General features: G+C 42.8%; 3 protein-coding genes across 3 annotated transcripts in view; all 3 read left to right on the forward strand.

Annotated features, from left to right (window-relative positions):
* Nucleotides 1-13,141, forward strand: part of PTPN9 (protein tyrosine phosphatase non-receptor type 9) — an 80,145-nt gene that overhangs the window by 22,753 nt on the left and 44,251 nt on the right. Inside the window, exon 2 of the mRNA XM_030874934.3 lies at nt 12,390-12,533. Coding sequence (XP_030730794.1) covers nt 12,390-12,533 — 144 coding nt within the window. The remainder of the gene's footprint in view (nt 1-12,389; nt 12,534-13,141) is intronic.
* Nucleotides 1,737-2,069, forward strand: LOC115862782 (protein preY, mitochondrial-like). The gene has a single exon (XM_030874947.2). The coding sequence runs from the start codon at nt 1,737-1,739 to the stop codon at nt 2,067-2,069; it is 333 nt and encodes a 110-aa protein (XP_030730807.2).
* LOC132593256 (phosphatidylinositol N-acetylglucosaminyltransferase subunit Y-like) lies at nt 2,166-2,522 on the forward strand. The gene has a single exon (XM_060293538.1). It carries the CDS (start codon nt 2,166-2,168, stop codon nt 2,379-2,381), a length of 216 nt encoding a protein of 71 aa, XP_060149521.1. The 3' UTR covers nt 2,382-2,522.

Below are 13,141 nucleotides of genomic sequence, written 5' to 3' on the forward strand. Positions count from 1 at the left end.
TGTTAATCCTTTAATAGCAGTTAGCTTTCATTCTTTTTGGTTCTTGCACAATGCTTGATGTAATAGATGGAAGAGTCTCGAATTTCAGAACCAGTCCCATGTGGTTTCATCAGGAGGATGGTGTTAAGCCTTCCTTCATGGTTATCTGGACTCAGCATTCTTTTAAAAATTATTATTTATTCTTTTTTATTTTTGGGTGCTTTGGGTTTTCCTTGCTGCGCGCGGGCTATTCTCTGGTTGTAGCCGGTAGAGGCAACTCTTCCTTGAGGTGCAACTCTTCCTTGAGGGCTTCTCATTGTGGCGGCTTCTCTTGTTGTGGAGCACAGGCTCTAGGCGCGCGGGCTTCAGTAGTTGTGGCACGTGGGCTCAGTAGTTGTGGTTTGTAGGCTCTAGAGCACAGGCTCAGTAGTTGTGGCGCATGGGCCCAGTTGTTCCACAGTAAGTGGGATCTTCCCGGACTAGGGATTGAACCTGTGTCCCCTGCATTGGCAGGCGGATTCTTAACCACTGCGCCACCAGGGAAGGTCCCTAGTTTGCTCATTTTTAAACAAAGTCATAATGGGTGTTGAATTTTATTCAGTGCATTTTCAGCATCTGTTGAGACGGTTATATACGTTTTCTTCTTTAGTATCTGGTAATATAGAAAATTGTGTTGGTAGATGTCCCTAGGTTAAACTGTCTTTTCATTCCTAGGATAAGCCCTCTTTGGTTATGATGTATTTGTCCTCTGTTAAACTACTCTTTCTACAACATCAGAGTTATCTGGACCATGAAGGTTTAATAGAATATGGCATAAAAACCATCTGAGCCTGTAGGTATTTTTTTTGTGTGTGTGTAGGGGATATTTGGCAACTCTTGTTTTTTCATTCACATTTCTTTGATGCTCAGTGGTCACTAGTACTTCTAAAAGTGAATCTTAAAAGTTCCTTGGTTTTTCCTCCTCTGCCCTCTAAATGTTAATGTTCTTTAGAGTTCTGTTGTTCATTATTCATTCATACATATTTATTAGATATTATTAGAGATATTTATTAATGCCAGGCACAGTGCTAGGAACTTCCCTCCCTGCTGCTAGATTTTTTCCTTCTAGTCTGGCTTCCCCACTGCTGGCAGAGTCATTTTTAGCTGGAAGAGGAAGACTAAATGTATTTCATACCTTCTCTTAAAAATCTCTGTTAAGGGACTTCCCTGGTGGTGCAGTGGTTAAGAATCTGCCTGCCAGTGCAGGGGACATGGGTTTGAGCCCTGGTCCGGGAAGATCCCACATGCCGCGGAGCATCTAAGCCCGTGTGCCACAACTACTGAGCCCACACGCTGCACTACTGAAGCCTACGTGCCTAGAGCCTGTGCTCCGCAACAAAGGGATGCCACCGCAATGAGAAGACCCTGTACCGCAACGAAGAGTAGCCCCTGCTCGTTGCAACTAGAGAAAGCCCGCGTGCAGAAACGAAGACCCAACACAGCCAGAAAAAAAAAAAAGTCTCTGTTGAGTCCTTCATGTGTATAGGATCATGGGCCTTTCCTGTGTGGCTCAGCCTCCATGTCAGCTCATATCCCACCATTCTCTGTCATATACACTGGACACACTGGCTACACTGTATCCCCCAGTAATCCCTGTTCTTTCATGACTCTGCCTTTACACATTTTGTTTTCTCTAAAGAGAATTCTTGTCTCTTCCTGGCAAATTTCTATTCATCCTTCAAGGCACTCTTTTAAAAAGATTTGTTGTTGGCCAGAACATGCTGAGCGGAGTGTGCGGCCGGCTCGCCTCAGCGCTGTGGGGGACACGTACACAGCCATCTGCGGTCGCCCAGAGGTATCTGCACATGTTGTCCACAGACAAGAGCGAGAGGACAAGGAAACCTCCCCGCGCCTTCGACCCAGCGCTGCTGGAGTTCCTGGTGTGCCCGCTCTCCAAGAAGCTGCTCAGATATGAAGCATCGACAAATGAATTGATTAACGAAGAGTTAGGAATAGCCTATCCAATTATTGATGGGATTCCTAATATGATACCACAGGCAGCCAGGATGACACATCAAAATAAGAAGCAAGAAGAAATGGAGCAGCATTAGATCATACTTAAAAATAACAACACACACAACTAAATTTTCTAAATACCATCCACCTTTTAAAAAGTCGGAGTGACGGGTAATAAGTGGAGGAAAAGAATGTTTCTGTCTCTTCCTGCGTTGACTGTCCTTATTCCATTGGTCTCTTTAGCAGGACTGTTATACTCGTCCTCTGTGGAAGAAAACTTCCCACAGGGCTGCACTAGCACAACCAGCCTGTGCTTTTACAGTCTGCTCTTGCCGATTACCATACCCGTTTATGTGTTCTTCCACCTTCGGACTTGGATGGGTATTAAACTCTTCAGGCATAATTAATACAACCAGAGCCAAGATGGTGTATCCTCGTGATATGCTTGAGTGTCTGTCTCTGAAAGCCCAACTACATGGAAATACTGGACACCCACTTAATTTGCACGAAAGATGCTTTGCCTGGCTTCTGTCAGAGGTTTAGGACTAGGGGAGGCTTAAGCTGCAGAGGCTTCTTTATTGTACTTTGGTCTTCCCTTGTTTTTTGAAGGTTCTCATTTATACCTGGGGTATCAGAAGAAACATTTCAACAAAGTGTCTTGTTGGAAGTTAATAGCCCCAGACATCATCTGATGGCTTTATTTCTTATCCCATTCATAATTAAAAGTTACTAATTTGAAATTTTATATGTTTATTTTACATTCAAAGTCTGGTAAAGTCACATGTTAAGGCTGACTGAAGTAATTCTAGGGGAGCTCTGTTGGAGTAGTTGTAGAGAAATGCATTTGAACTAATGTGGTATAAAACTGTAATAAAATGGAAATTTCATGTATTTGCCAAAAAAAAAAAGATTTGTTTTTAATTCTCGTAGAGAGTTTGAATCCCATAGTACTCTGTTCATAGATCTGTCTTAGAACTTATCAAATTATATGATGCTGATCCATTTATACATGTCTCCATGTTTAAATGACTGTAACCTGCTCAGAATGGGTCTTTCTCTCTCTAAATTATGTCTCCTCAACAGCTACTGTACTGCTTAGCATAGAGTAGGCCCTCAGCAAATACTTGTGAATGCTTGACTGACTACATGAGTGGATGCCTGAAAGAGCTCTGCTGTGCTCTTGCCTTGAAGGGGGATACTACTGCTACTAGTCATGGAAGGTTGCCAGAGAGGAAACAAGTCTCTGCACTAAAACAATGTCTACTTGAATAGTCCCTCTTTCTTCTTCCCTTCCCCCAAGATGCGTGTGTGTGTGTGAGGGGGGTGTGTGTGGTTGTGGGGACATAAACTTAGAAAAGTATATATCTATTAGTATTTTTCTGTTGACTTTAACTTTTAAATTATTATTATTTTTTAATTAATTAATTAATTTATTTTTGGCTGTGTTGGGTTTTCGTTGCTGTTCGCGGGCTTTCTGTAGTTGCGGCAAGCGGGGGCTACTCTTCATTGCGATGCGTGGGCTTCTCATTGCAGTGGCTTCTCTTGTTGCGGAGCACGGGCTCTAGGTGTGCCGGCTTCAGTAGTTGTGGCTCGTGGGCTCTAGAGCGCAGGCTCAGTAGTTGTGGCGCATTGGCTTAGTTGCTCTGCGGCATGTGGGATCTTCCCAGACCAGGGCTCGAACCTGTGTTCCCTGCACTGGCAGGCGGATTCTTAACCACTGCGCCACCAGGGAAGTCCACTTTTAAATGATTAAAACATGAAAACAGCTGTAGGGTGATGGGATTTTTGGTTGACCTTTTCCTTTTTTTTTTTTAATTAAACAAACATTTTAAAATATAGTAATAAGTCAATAAGGGAACTGAACCAGATTCAGGATTGAAATAATGCAGTCTTTTTAAAAAAAACATTTATTTATTTATTTGGCTGCGTCGGGTCTTAGTTGCAGCATGTGGGATCTTCATTGCAGCATGCAGGATGTTTCGTTGTGACACATGGTCTTCTCTCTAGTTGTGGCGCGTGGGCTCAGTACTTGCAGTGCGTGGGCTTAGTTGCCCCAAGGCATGTGGGATCTTAGTTCCCCGACCAAGGATCGAACCCACATCCCCTGCATGGGAAGGTGGATTCTTAATCACTGGACCACCAGGGAAGTCCTGAAATAATGCAGTCTTCCATGAAGATATCAAAGCCATATTTTTCACCTCAACCTCCAACATTTCATGTAGGTTAAGGATGTCCCTCAAGCATCTCTAAGCCCTCCGTCCCCCAGCTTCTAACTCATGGCGTTCTGCATGGTGACCTGTGTAGGACCACCAATGCTTATACACAGTGGACCACCTTAGACTCTCAGGAGGCCTGGCCCAGCCTGCAGAGACTGACGGCAGCCCACCCTCAGCCGTTCAGTCCTGGAGGCACCCGCTGGCTGACCGCTTCCTTTTTTTTTTTTTTTTTTGACAGATTTTCTTACATTATTTCATAACAGAAGTTATGAAATAAAATCAGAAAGTTTTTCTTAAAACTTTTTCCTTCCAAGATGCAGTAAAACCCTATTTAAGAAAGCACTGGGGACTTCCCTGGTGGCGCAGTGGTTAAGAATCCACCTGCCAATGCAGGGGACATGAGTTCGAGCCCTGGTCTGGAAAGATCCCACACGTCGAAGAGCAAATAAGTCCGTGTGCCATGACTACTGAGCCTGCGCTCTAGAGCCTGCAAGCCACAACTACTGAAGCCCACACGCCTAGAGCCCATGTGCCATGACTACTGAGGCTGCGCTCTAGAGCCTGCAAGCCACAACTACTGAAGCCCACACACCTAGAGCCTGTGCTCTGCAACAAGAGAAGCCACTGCAATGAGAAGCCTGTGCACCTCAACGAAGAGTAGCCCCTGCTCGCCGCAACTAGAGAAAGCCCACGCGCAGCAACGAAGACCCAATGTGGCCAAAAATAAATAAATTAAATAATTAATTAAAAAAAGAAAGCACTGGCTCTTACATGTAAGGCTTACATATGTTGGGTTCTATTATCAATGAAACATTAATTCATTTAAACCTCAACGTTCCTATGAGCAGGGTACTCATCACTTTTAACAGATAAGGAACAGCACAGAGCTAGTAAGTTGTAGAGCTGGGATCGAGCAGAGTGGTTACTCCAGCAGTTAGAAGTGCTGAATTTAATATTGCTCCACCTCTAGCTTCATTTAAAGTTTGGGTGCCCAAACAGCACCACTGTTATAGTGATTTGAATTAGTAGCAGAGTTACTAAGGTTTAAGGGTGGCAGTCTTGGGGGAGAATACTTTGCTAGGGACTCAGCACTTCAAAATTGATTTGTCAAATTTACTCCCCAACCTTCCCCTCCCCTTTTTTCTGACTACAAAAGTAACGCATGTTTATTGTAAGGAAAAACTGGGGAAATACAGGAAAACACCAAGATTTCAGAGTGTTCATCTTAACACTTAGTGGTGGTAATAACTACTGCAAACATTTTCATATTTTTATGTATTCAGACTTTAAGAAATGAAAATGAGATTCTGTTGTTACCTATTTGTTAATGATCTGTGTTAATGTTTAATGAGCATTTTTTCATCTTAATGTTACATTCTGTGTACTACCATTGTTTCACCAATTTATATTTTGAGGTGATTTGTACTGTTTTGTTAATTATCCTTATTGATGAAAATGTTCACAGATCTAGATTATTTTTCTGGGAGTGGAATTGCGGGGTCAAAGAATATGCTGTTTTTTATAGTCTTTTAGTGACTGCTTGAGTGCCTTTGCTGAACCCTCACCAACACTAGGTAGTAGCATTGAGCGGGGTGGAAGGGAACCTTGGCTGGTTTTGGTTACATTTCCATGATTACTAATGAGGTTGAATATTTTCTGTAACTTTATTGGCCAGTTGAGTTTCTTTGAAGAATTGCTTATCCATCCTTTACTTGTTATTAATTATTCAAGTATTTTTGCTGAGTGCCAAGCACTGTTGTAAACCTCAGATATAAGGCAATAAAATAATAATAAAAGAAAAAGAAAGCAAGCACTGGCTCTTTTATTTATTTTAGGCTGCATCGGGTCTTAGTTGTGGCACGCGGAATCTTCTTTGAGGCACCCGCGTGCCTTTTTTCGTTGTGGTGCTTGGGCTCTTTGTTGTGGTGCGTGGACTTCTCTCTAGTTGTGGCCTGTAGTTCTCTAGTTGTGGCCCACAGGTTCCAGAGCATGAGGGCTCTGTAATTTGCAGCATGTGGGCTCTAGTTGAGGCACGCGAGTTCAGTAGTTGTGATATGTGGGCTTTAGTTGTCCCCCTGGTGTATGGGATCTTAGTTCCCTAACCAGGGATCGAACCCGTGTCCCCTGCATTGGAAGGCGGATTCTTTACCACTGGACCACCAGGAAAGTCCCAGCACTGGCTCTTTTTTTTTTTTAATTTTATTTATTTTATTTTTGGCTGTGTTGGATCTTTGTTGCTGTGTATGGGCTTTCTCCAGTTGCGGCGATCGGGGGCTACTCTTTGTTGCGGTGTGCGGGCTTCTCATTGTGGTGGCTTCTCTTGTTGAGGAGCATGGGCTCTAGGCACGCAGGCTCAGTAGTTGTGGCGCACGGGCTTAGTTGCTCTGTGGCATGTGGGATCTTCCCAGACCAGGGCTTGAACCCATGTCCCCTCCATTGGCAGGCGGATTCTTAACCACTGCACCACTAGGAAAGCCCCTGGCTCTTTTTAAAATTAATTAATTAATTAAAAAATAATTTTATTTTTGGCTGTGTTGGGTCTTCATTGCTGCACACAGGCTTTCTCTAGTAGTGGGGAGCGGGGGCTACTCTTCATAGCAGTGCGCGGGCTTCTCATCGTGGTGGCTTCTCTTGTTGCAGAGCATGGGTTCTAGGCACGCGGGCTTCAGTAGTTGCGGCACATGCAGGCTCTGTAGTTGTGGCTCGCAGGCTCCAGAGCGCAGGCTCAGTAGTTGTGGCACACGGGCTTAGTTGCTCCGCAGCATGTGAGATTCTCCTGGACCAGGGATTGAACCTGTGTCCCCTGCATTGGCAGGCAGATTCTTAACCACTGCAACCACCAGGGAAGTCCCAAGAGCGTAGTTTTTAGGTTGAAAATTCAGCAAACTTCACCTTGCTGCCTTATAGCAAGCTAGTGTATTTTAGCTCAGATTCTGTTTCCTGGCAGATTGATGTGGACTAAAGGGATTACTAGACATTACAAGAAAATTCACAATGAAGGAAAGGTGGGAAAACAGGCATAAGAGGAAGGTAATTTACTAATGCATCTGTCACTGAAATTAATGGGGAAATGGCATATTTGCTGAAATACGGAGGTAACCTCACATTTGTTAAAAGGCAGACACTGAGTCTTATATTGAATCACTTTCCTTATTTAGGTATTCAGTGCAGGGTGACTGATTGCATTTTTTGCATGGTGTTTGTCCTGAGCAAAATTGTTCCTGTATTATGATGAGAAATACTCTCAAGTCAGTTTGATGCTGTTAAAAAGGATTAGTGCTCAGGATGTCAGTGTTAATCTCCAGAGCTGCCAGTGTAGGGACAAAAGCATTGAGAGTTGGGAGCAAGGGTATAAATACTTCTTTTTGTTTGTTTGTTTGTTTTTACATCTTTATTGGAGTATAATTGCTTTACGATGGTGTGTTAGTTTCTGCTTTATAACAAAGTGAATCAGTTATACGTATACATATGTTCCCATATCTCTTCCCTCTTGCATCTCCCTCCCTCCCACCCTGCCTATCCCACCCCTCCAGGCGGTCACAAAGCACCAAGCTGATCTCCCTGTGCTATGGGGTATAAATACTTCTGGACCTAGCTTTTCCTATGTTGCCACAGAGCCCTGAATGAGGATAAGTTGATCCTTTAGAGACTTTTGTATTACAGTTTAACACATATTGGAAGTTTCTAATTTAAATTTATGCTTTTGGATAAAATGGATTAGAGAGATTGAATTGCTACAGGCTAAAGAGAAACAACAAAGGTCACTTGATTTTGAGGAACTCTCTGTTGAAAGAAGTTTTAGTGTGAAATGACTGGAGTTAAGAAAAAAAGAGAATGGGCTTCCCTGGTGGCGCAGTGGTTAAGAATCCACCTGCCAATGCAGGGGACATGGGTTCGAGCCCTGGCCCAGGAAGATCCCACATGCTGTGGAGCAACAAAGCCTGTGCGCCACAACTACTGAGCCTGTGCGCCTAGAGCCCGTGCTCTGCAACAAGAGAAGCCACTGCAATGAGAAGCCCACGCACCTCAACAAAGAGTAGCCACCTCTCGCTGCAACTAGAGAAAGCCCGCGAACAGCAACGAAGACCCAATGCAGCCAAAAATAAATAAATTAAAAAAAAAAAAAAGAAGAAAGAATGAACATCCATTCAGAGACTGCCTACCAAGTGCCAGGTAGTGTGGTGAATGCTTCTTATCTGTTGTCTTGTTCAAGCCTTATCTTTTCATGAAGAAGTAGAGGCTCAGAGAGGTTAAGTGACTTGCCCAGATCATACAGGAGTGAGTGAGAGGATGGGTTCTTTCTGACTCCCAAACCCACTACACTGCTAGACTTGTTTCTTGGTGGTTAGATGGCTGACATCCCAGGACTTTATTTCAAGAATAGGTTTCACTCTTGCCCACATTGTCTTGGAATACAGAATTTTAGGTACTAACTGTGGAACCAAGGGTGCCAGCTCATTCTTCTGGACCTTTTGGGTTGCTGGCCCCTTGCCTAGAGTTCATCTGAAAATTATAGCTGCTCTTGGGAGCTTAATATAACATGAAGATTATGTTGTTGGTTTTATTCTCTCCTATACCATACAACACCAGTAGATAGTGTCCAGGGTGTAATCACTTAACTGACAGATTTCTCAGCCATTTTATAGTGGTTCTCTGGTTTCTTAGTCAAGAAACTTGTTTTTATCAATTTAAACATGATTGTGGGAGAAGTATGTAATTACAGTAAGCTTTGACTATGCTGTAACAAATCTTACCCATACCTAACAAGCTGGTTGAGGAGGGTTGTAAGTGATAATGTTAGTTTTTCTGTACATCAGTTCGGACCTTTTCCCAAAGGAAGACCAAAGCTGTTTGAACTGTGACCACGCCTTTGTTGCCAGGTGTGAACAACTTGTGATTACTCATAAGCCTAGATAGCTTCAAATTATTCACCTTGATCTGAAGTATTTTGTAAGCTGTGACTTAACCATTTGGCTCATTCTTTCTTTCACCAGGAAATACACTGAATATTAATTTCAGGAATTTCAGTGATCCCTTCTGAAGAGTGTATCGCTCATTAAAATATCTGGGGCTTGTTTTTCTGGTAACAAACAGAACCACAAATTGGTCTGTACTTCGTGGCTGTGCCAAACCCTTGTGTAGACGGAGGGAGAGACCTGATGAACTGTTTAGAGAGGGGCTGTGGAAGATGAGACCATCTTTCTAGCTTGTCTAAGAGGCTCATCTCTTTGACCAGAGGAATGGGCATGCAGGAGAGAGAGAATGAGGCTGAACATAGCAGGCGATGTATGAGTGTATTTGTATCCGTAAATATCACATCACTGTTTATAGTACACTGGACTCTCTTCATGCAAGGCCTAGTCCTGCCAAATCTGGAGGAATTGTTCCCATGCTTAAAGCCAAGAACAACATCCTGACCAGCGGGGGACAGAGGTCAGCTCAAGGCAGCAGCTCTTGGGAGCTACAGGACATTAAGAACCTTGAAGGAACTGAGTTTAATGAGAAGGAAGCCAATATGTACCTGGAAGGAAGTGTGTGAAACCTGTGTGACTCTTGTTGGGGTGTGGCTTATTTATGAGAAATGAAAAATCATCTTAATAGTTGGATTTCATATCACCTCCTGGTCATTTAACTATATTTCCCCCTCCCACCTGCATATTGTTTTGTCTTTTGATTGTTTTTATTAGAAAAAGGGGAAAAAGATATTCTGTTATTCTGGTGTTTTACTCTACAGGCAGCTTCAGAGATGCCCAGGAGAGAGCTGGCTTGAGAAGATGATATGTTAATTAAACAAATAGCCTTTACAAAATCTCCTAGGACCTTCCGGACTTGCCACACTTTTGTTTCTGGGATCTTTCTGTGCCGGCTTCTTTTCCCTTCCGTCTTTCCTCATTCTGATGCTGGCCACTCACCCCACAGAGGCAACTCCAACTGTTTTCTGGTGGAGCATTCTAAGTTTGTCCTGTTGTCTTCTCTGGGACTCATTTCTCTGGTCTGACTGTAACTGGTTCTGGGCCAAAGTGATCGTCTGAAAGCTTTTCTTCATAGCCTTTATTTCTTGGCTCTCTTTATGCACTTTGCCTGATTAGTTTTGCTGGTTCTCTCCTTTTCCAGTTGATGTGAGGTATGTTGCCTCAGTTGGAGGGTTCTGAAGCTCAGGTGCAGCCCCAGGCCTCTTAGATTTTACCCTGGTTTGTAAAGTGCCTTTATCCTTTCCTAGAAATTGGGGGAATGAATCAGGTGCTCTGTTATATGAGGTACTGCTGACCCTCCTGGGATTCTAGTTTGCTAGTTATTTAAACACGTATGTAGCAATTTGGATTGTATTTGCAAGGTAGGACTTGTTGCCAAGACTCTGAAGTAGGTCATTCCTGTTACCCTTTCTCCCCTGTTTTTTTTTTTTTTTTTTTTTGGCCACACCATGTGGCATGTGGAACTTCCCAGACCAGGGATCAAACCCATGCCCCCTGCAGTGGAAGCGTGGAGTCTTAACCAGTGGACCACCGGGGAAGTCCTCTCCCCTGTTTTTGAATTGAAAAATTAGAGACTGGGACTTCCCTGGTGGTTCAGTGGGTAAGACTCCCTGCTCCCAATACAGGGGGCCTGGGTTCAATCCCTGGTCGGGGAACTAGATCCCGCATGCATGCCGCAACTAAGAGTTCGCATGCCACAACTAAGAGTTCATGTGCTGCAACTGAGAAGCCCCCATGCCACAACTAAAAAAAGATCCCACATACCGCAACGAAAAAAGATCCCGTGTACTGCAACTAAGACCCGGTGCAGCCAAAATAAATAAATAAACAAATATTTTTAAAAAGTAAAGAAATATTAGAGACCACGGTCACATAGTAGGTTGATCTTACACCTCTTGAAACATTTTTTTGTATTCCTTATATGTAGCACAGATATTAACAAATAGTTAAATACACAATAGTTTATTTTTAAAAAAATATTTATTTATTTTGGCTGCGCCGGATCTTCATTGCGACAGGCGGGATCTTCATTGCGGCATGTGGACTCTTAGTTGTGGCATGCACGTGGGATCTAGTTCTCTGACCAGGGATCGAACCCAGGCCCTCTGCATTGGGAACGCAGAGTCCTACTGACTGGACCACCAGGGAAGTCCCCACAATAGTTTAATAAATACATCTTAACTGAGGGGTTGGTTGGTTGATCAATTAAATTTCAGAATTCTCATCAAGTTGATCACATTTTGGACCAATAAGTGAGAAACGTTTCTGATTGGAAGGGAAAAAATAACCATGCAGAAAACGTTTAGCAATTTAGAAAATGCATGCAAAAAAATCCTATTCTAAAATGAAGAAACAGAAGGGTGGTTTGGTTAGAGCGGAGGCTGGTTAAAATGTAAGGAGAAATAGGGTGAGAGAGTATAAAAGAGCATGGATTAATCAAGAGATAGGAATAATTATGGAAATAGGCATCTTATCAGCTTGGGATTAAACAGTAAAAATGAAAATTCCCACTCTTCCCCCAGTAGTAGGTTCTCTACCCTCACACCCCTCTCCCAAACCACTATCCAGAGGAGCTGTTAATGACCCTCTGGGCACTGGTGTCCAGTTTTGGGGGCTGCCATATGAAGCACAAAGAGGTCCTGTGGGGTCAGTCAGTGCAAAGAGCAGTTGGCCTTTACATTTGTTAAATTCTTCTAATCATTTTGCTGCTCTCAACAGTATTGCTAATTTCAGAACTAAAACCATTTTCTGATTGTTTTACTTTGTGTGACTGGCTCACGGGACCAAAACAGCAGCTGAGACTGCTATACTACACTGTGCGTTAGGCAATAACTCTTCAGAGGGCCCATCCACTTTTTTTTTAGCCTTAAAAAAAAACAACAACAAAAAACAAACTCTGCTGTGTTTTTTTTTTTTTTTTTTTGCTTTGGGGCCAGTAATTTGCATCATATTTGGGAGCCTTGATCTTCCCCTCATTATATTTCTTCATACATTCCTGTGCTAAGCCCTGCTCTCTGGACCTGGCTCTGGCTTCTGGCCTCATTGAGTTGTATGAAATTTAACAATTTCTGGTTTCAGATCTGTTTCCAACTTTTGTTTTCCCTGTTCCGTCTAGTAAACTTTGGGTTCAAACTTGCTTGGGGAAAGTTTATTTTTTTTCTTGCTTATTTTTTTGTTTCTGTAAATATATTCTCTAATAACTATCTTTACTTTCTTTGTCAAACAGGCCACCAAGCAGTTTCTTGAAGAGATTAACAAGTGGACAGTTCAGTACAACGTTTCCCCCCTCTCTTGGAATGTGGCCGTCAAGTTCCTCATGGCCCGGAAGTTTGATGTGCTCCGTGCCATAGAGTTGTTTCACTCCTACAGAGTATGTACCTCAGGGATGGACCTGCCATGTGGCACCTGGGTTCTCTATGTTGCTGTTGTTTCTGCCACAGTCTACACAAACAGTGGTTCTCCCCACTCCCATTAAAAAAAAAGTGGATCGGTATCTAAGAGCCCTACCTTGGAGTGAGAAAATCCTTCTGAAGATACTTAGAAGCTCCCTAAATAAATTTAAAAAAAAAAAAAAAAGGAGACTGAGATAAGAGGCACTAGGATTAATTTAAGAGTTTAAAACTAAAGCTCACTTACACCCATTTTGTGGGTCATCTTGTTCAATATTCATTCATTTATTCAACAGATATTTATTGTATATCTACTATGTTCCCAGTGCAGAGATTACTATTTAGAAAGAGAGTAAATAAACAATTATAGAAATGTTATGATACGACAGTGCTGGGTTCTGTGGAAAGCACATTTAATTAAGAGGGTCAAGGAAGCTTTCCTGAAGGAAATGACTTCTAAATTAAGAGTAGAAGAATGAGTAGGAATCAGACAGTAGGGGAGTATGGCAGAGAGAACAGCAAGTTCAGATGCCTAGTGGCAGGAGACAAATTGAGCTGATCAGAAATGCTGAGTGCGAGAAGGGGGCAT

Source organism: Globicephala melas, chromosome 2 (assembly GCF_963455315.2).
Source record: "Globicephala melas chromosome 2, mGloMel1.2, whole genome shotgun sequence".
Taxonomy (NCBI): Eukaryota; Metazoa; Chordata; class Mammalia; order Artiodactyla; family Delphinidae; genus Globicephala; species Globicephala melas.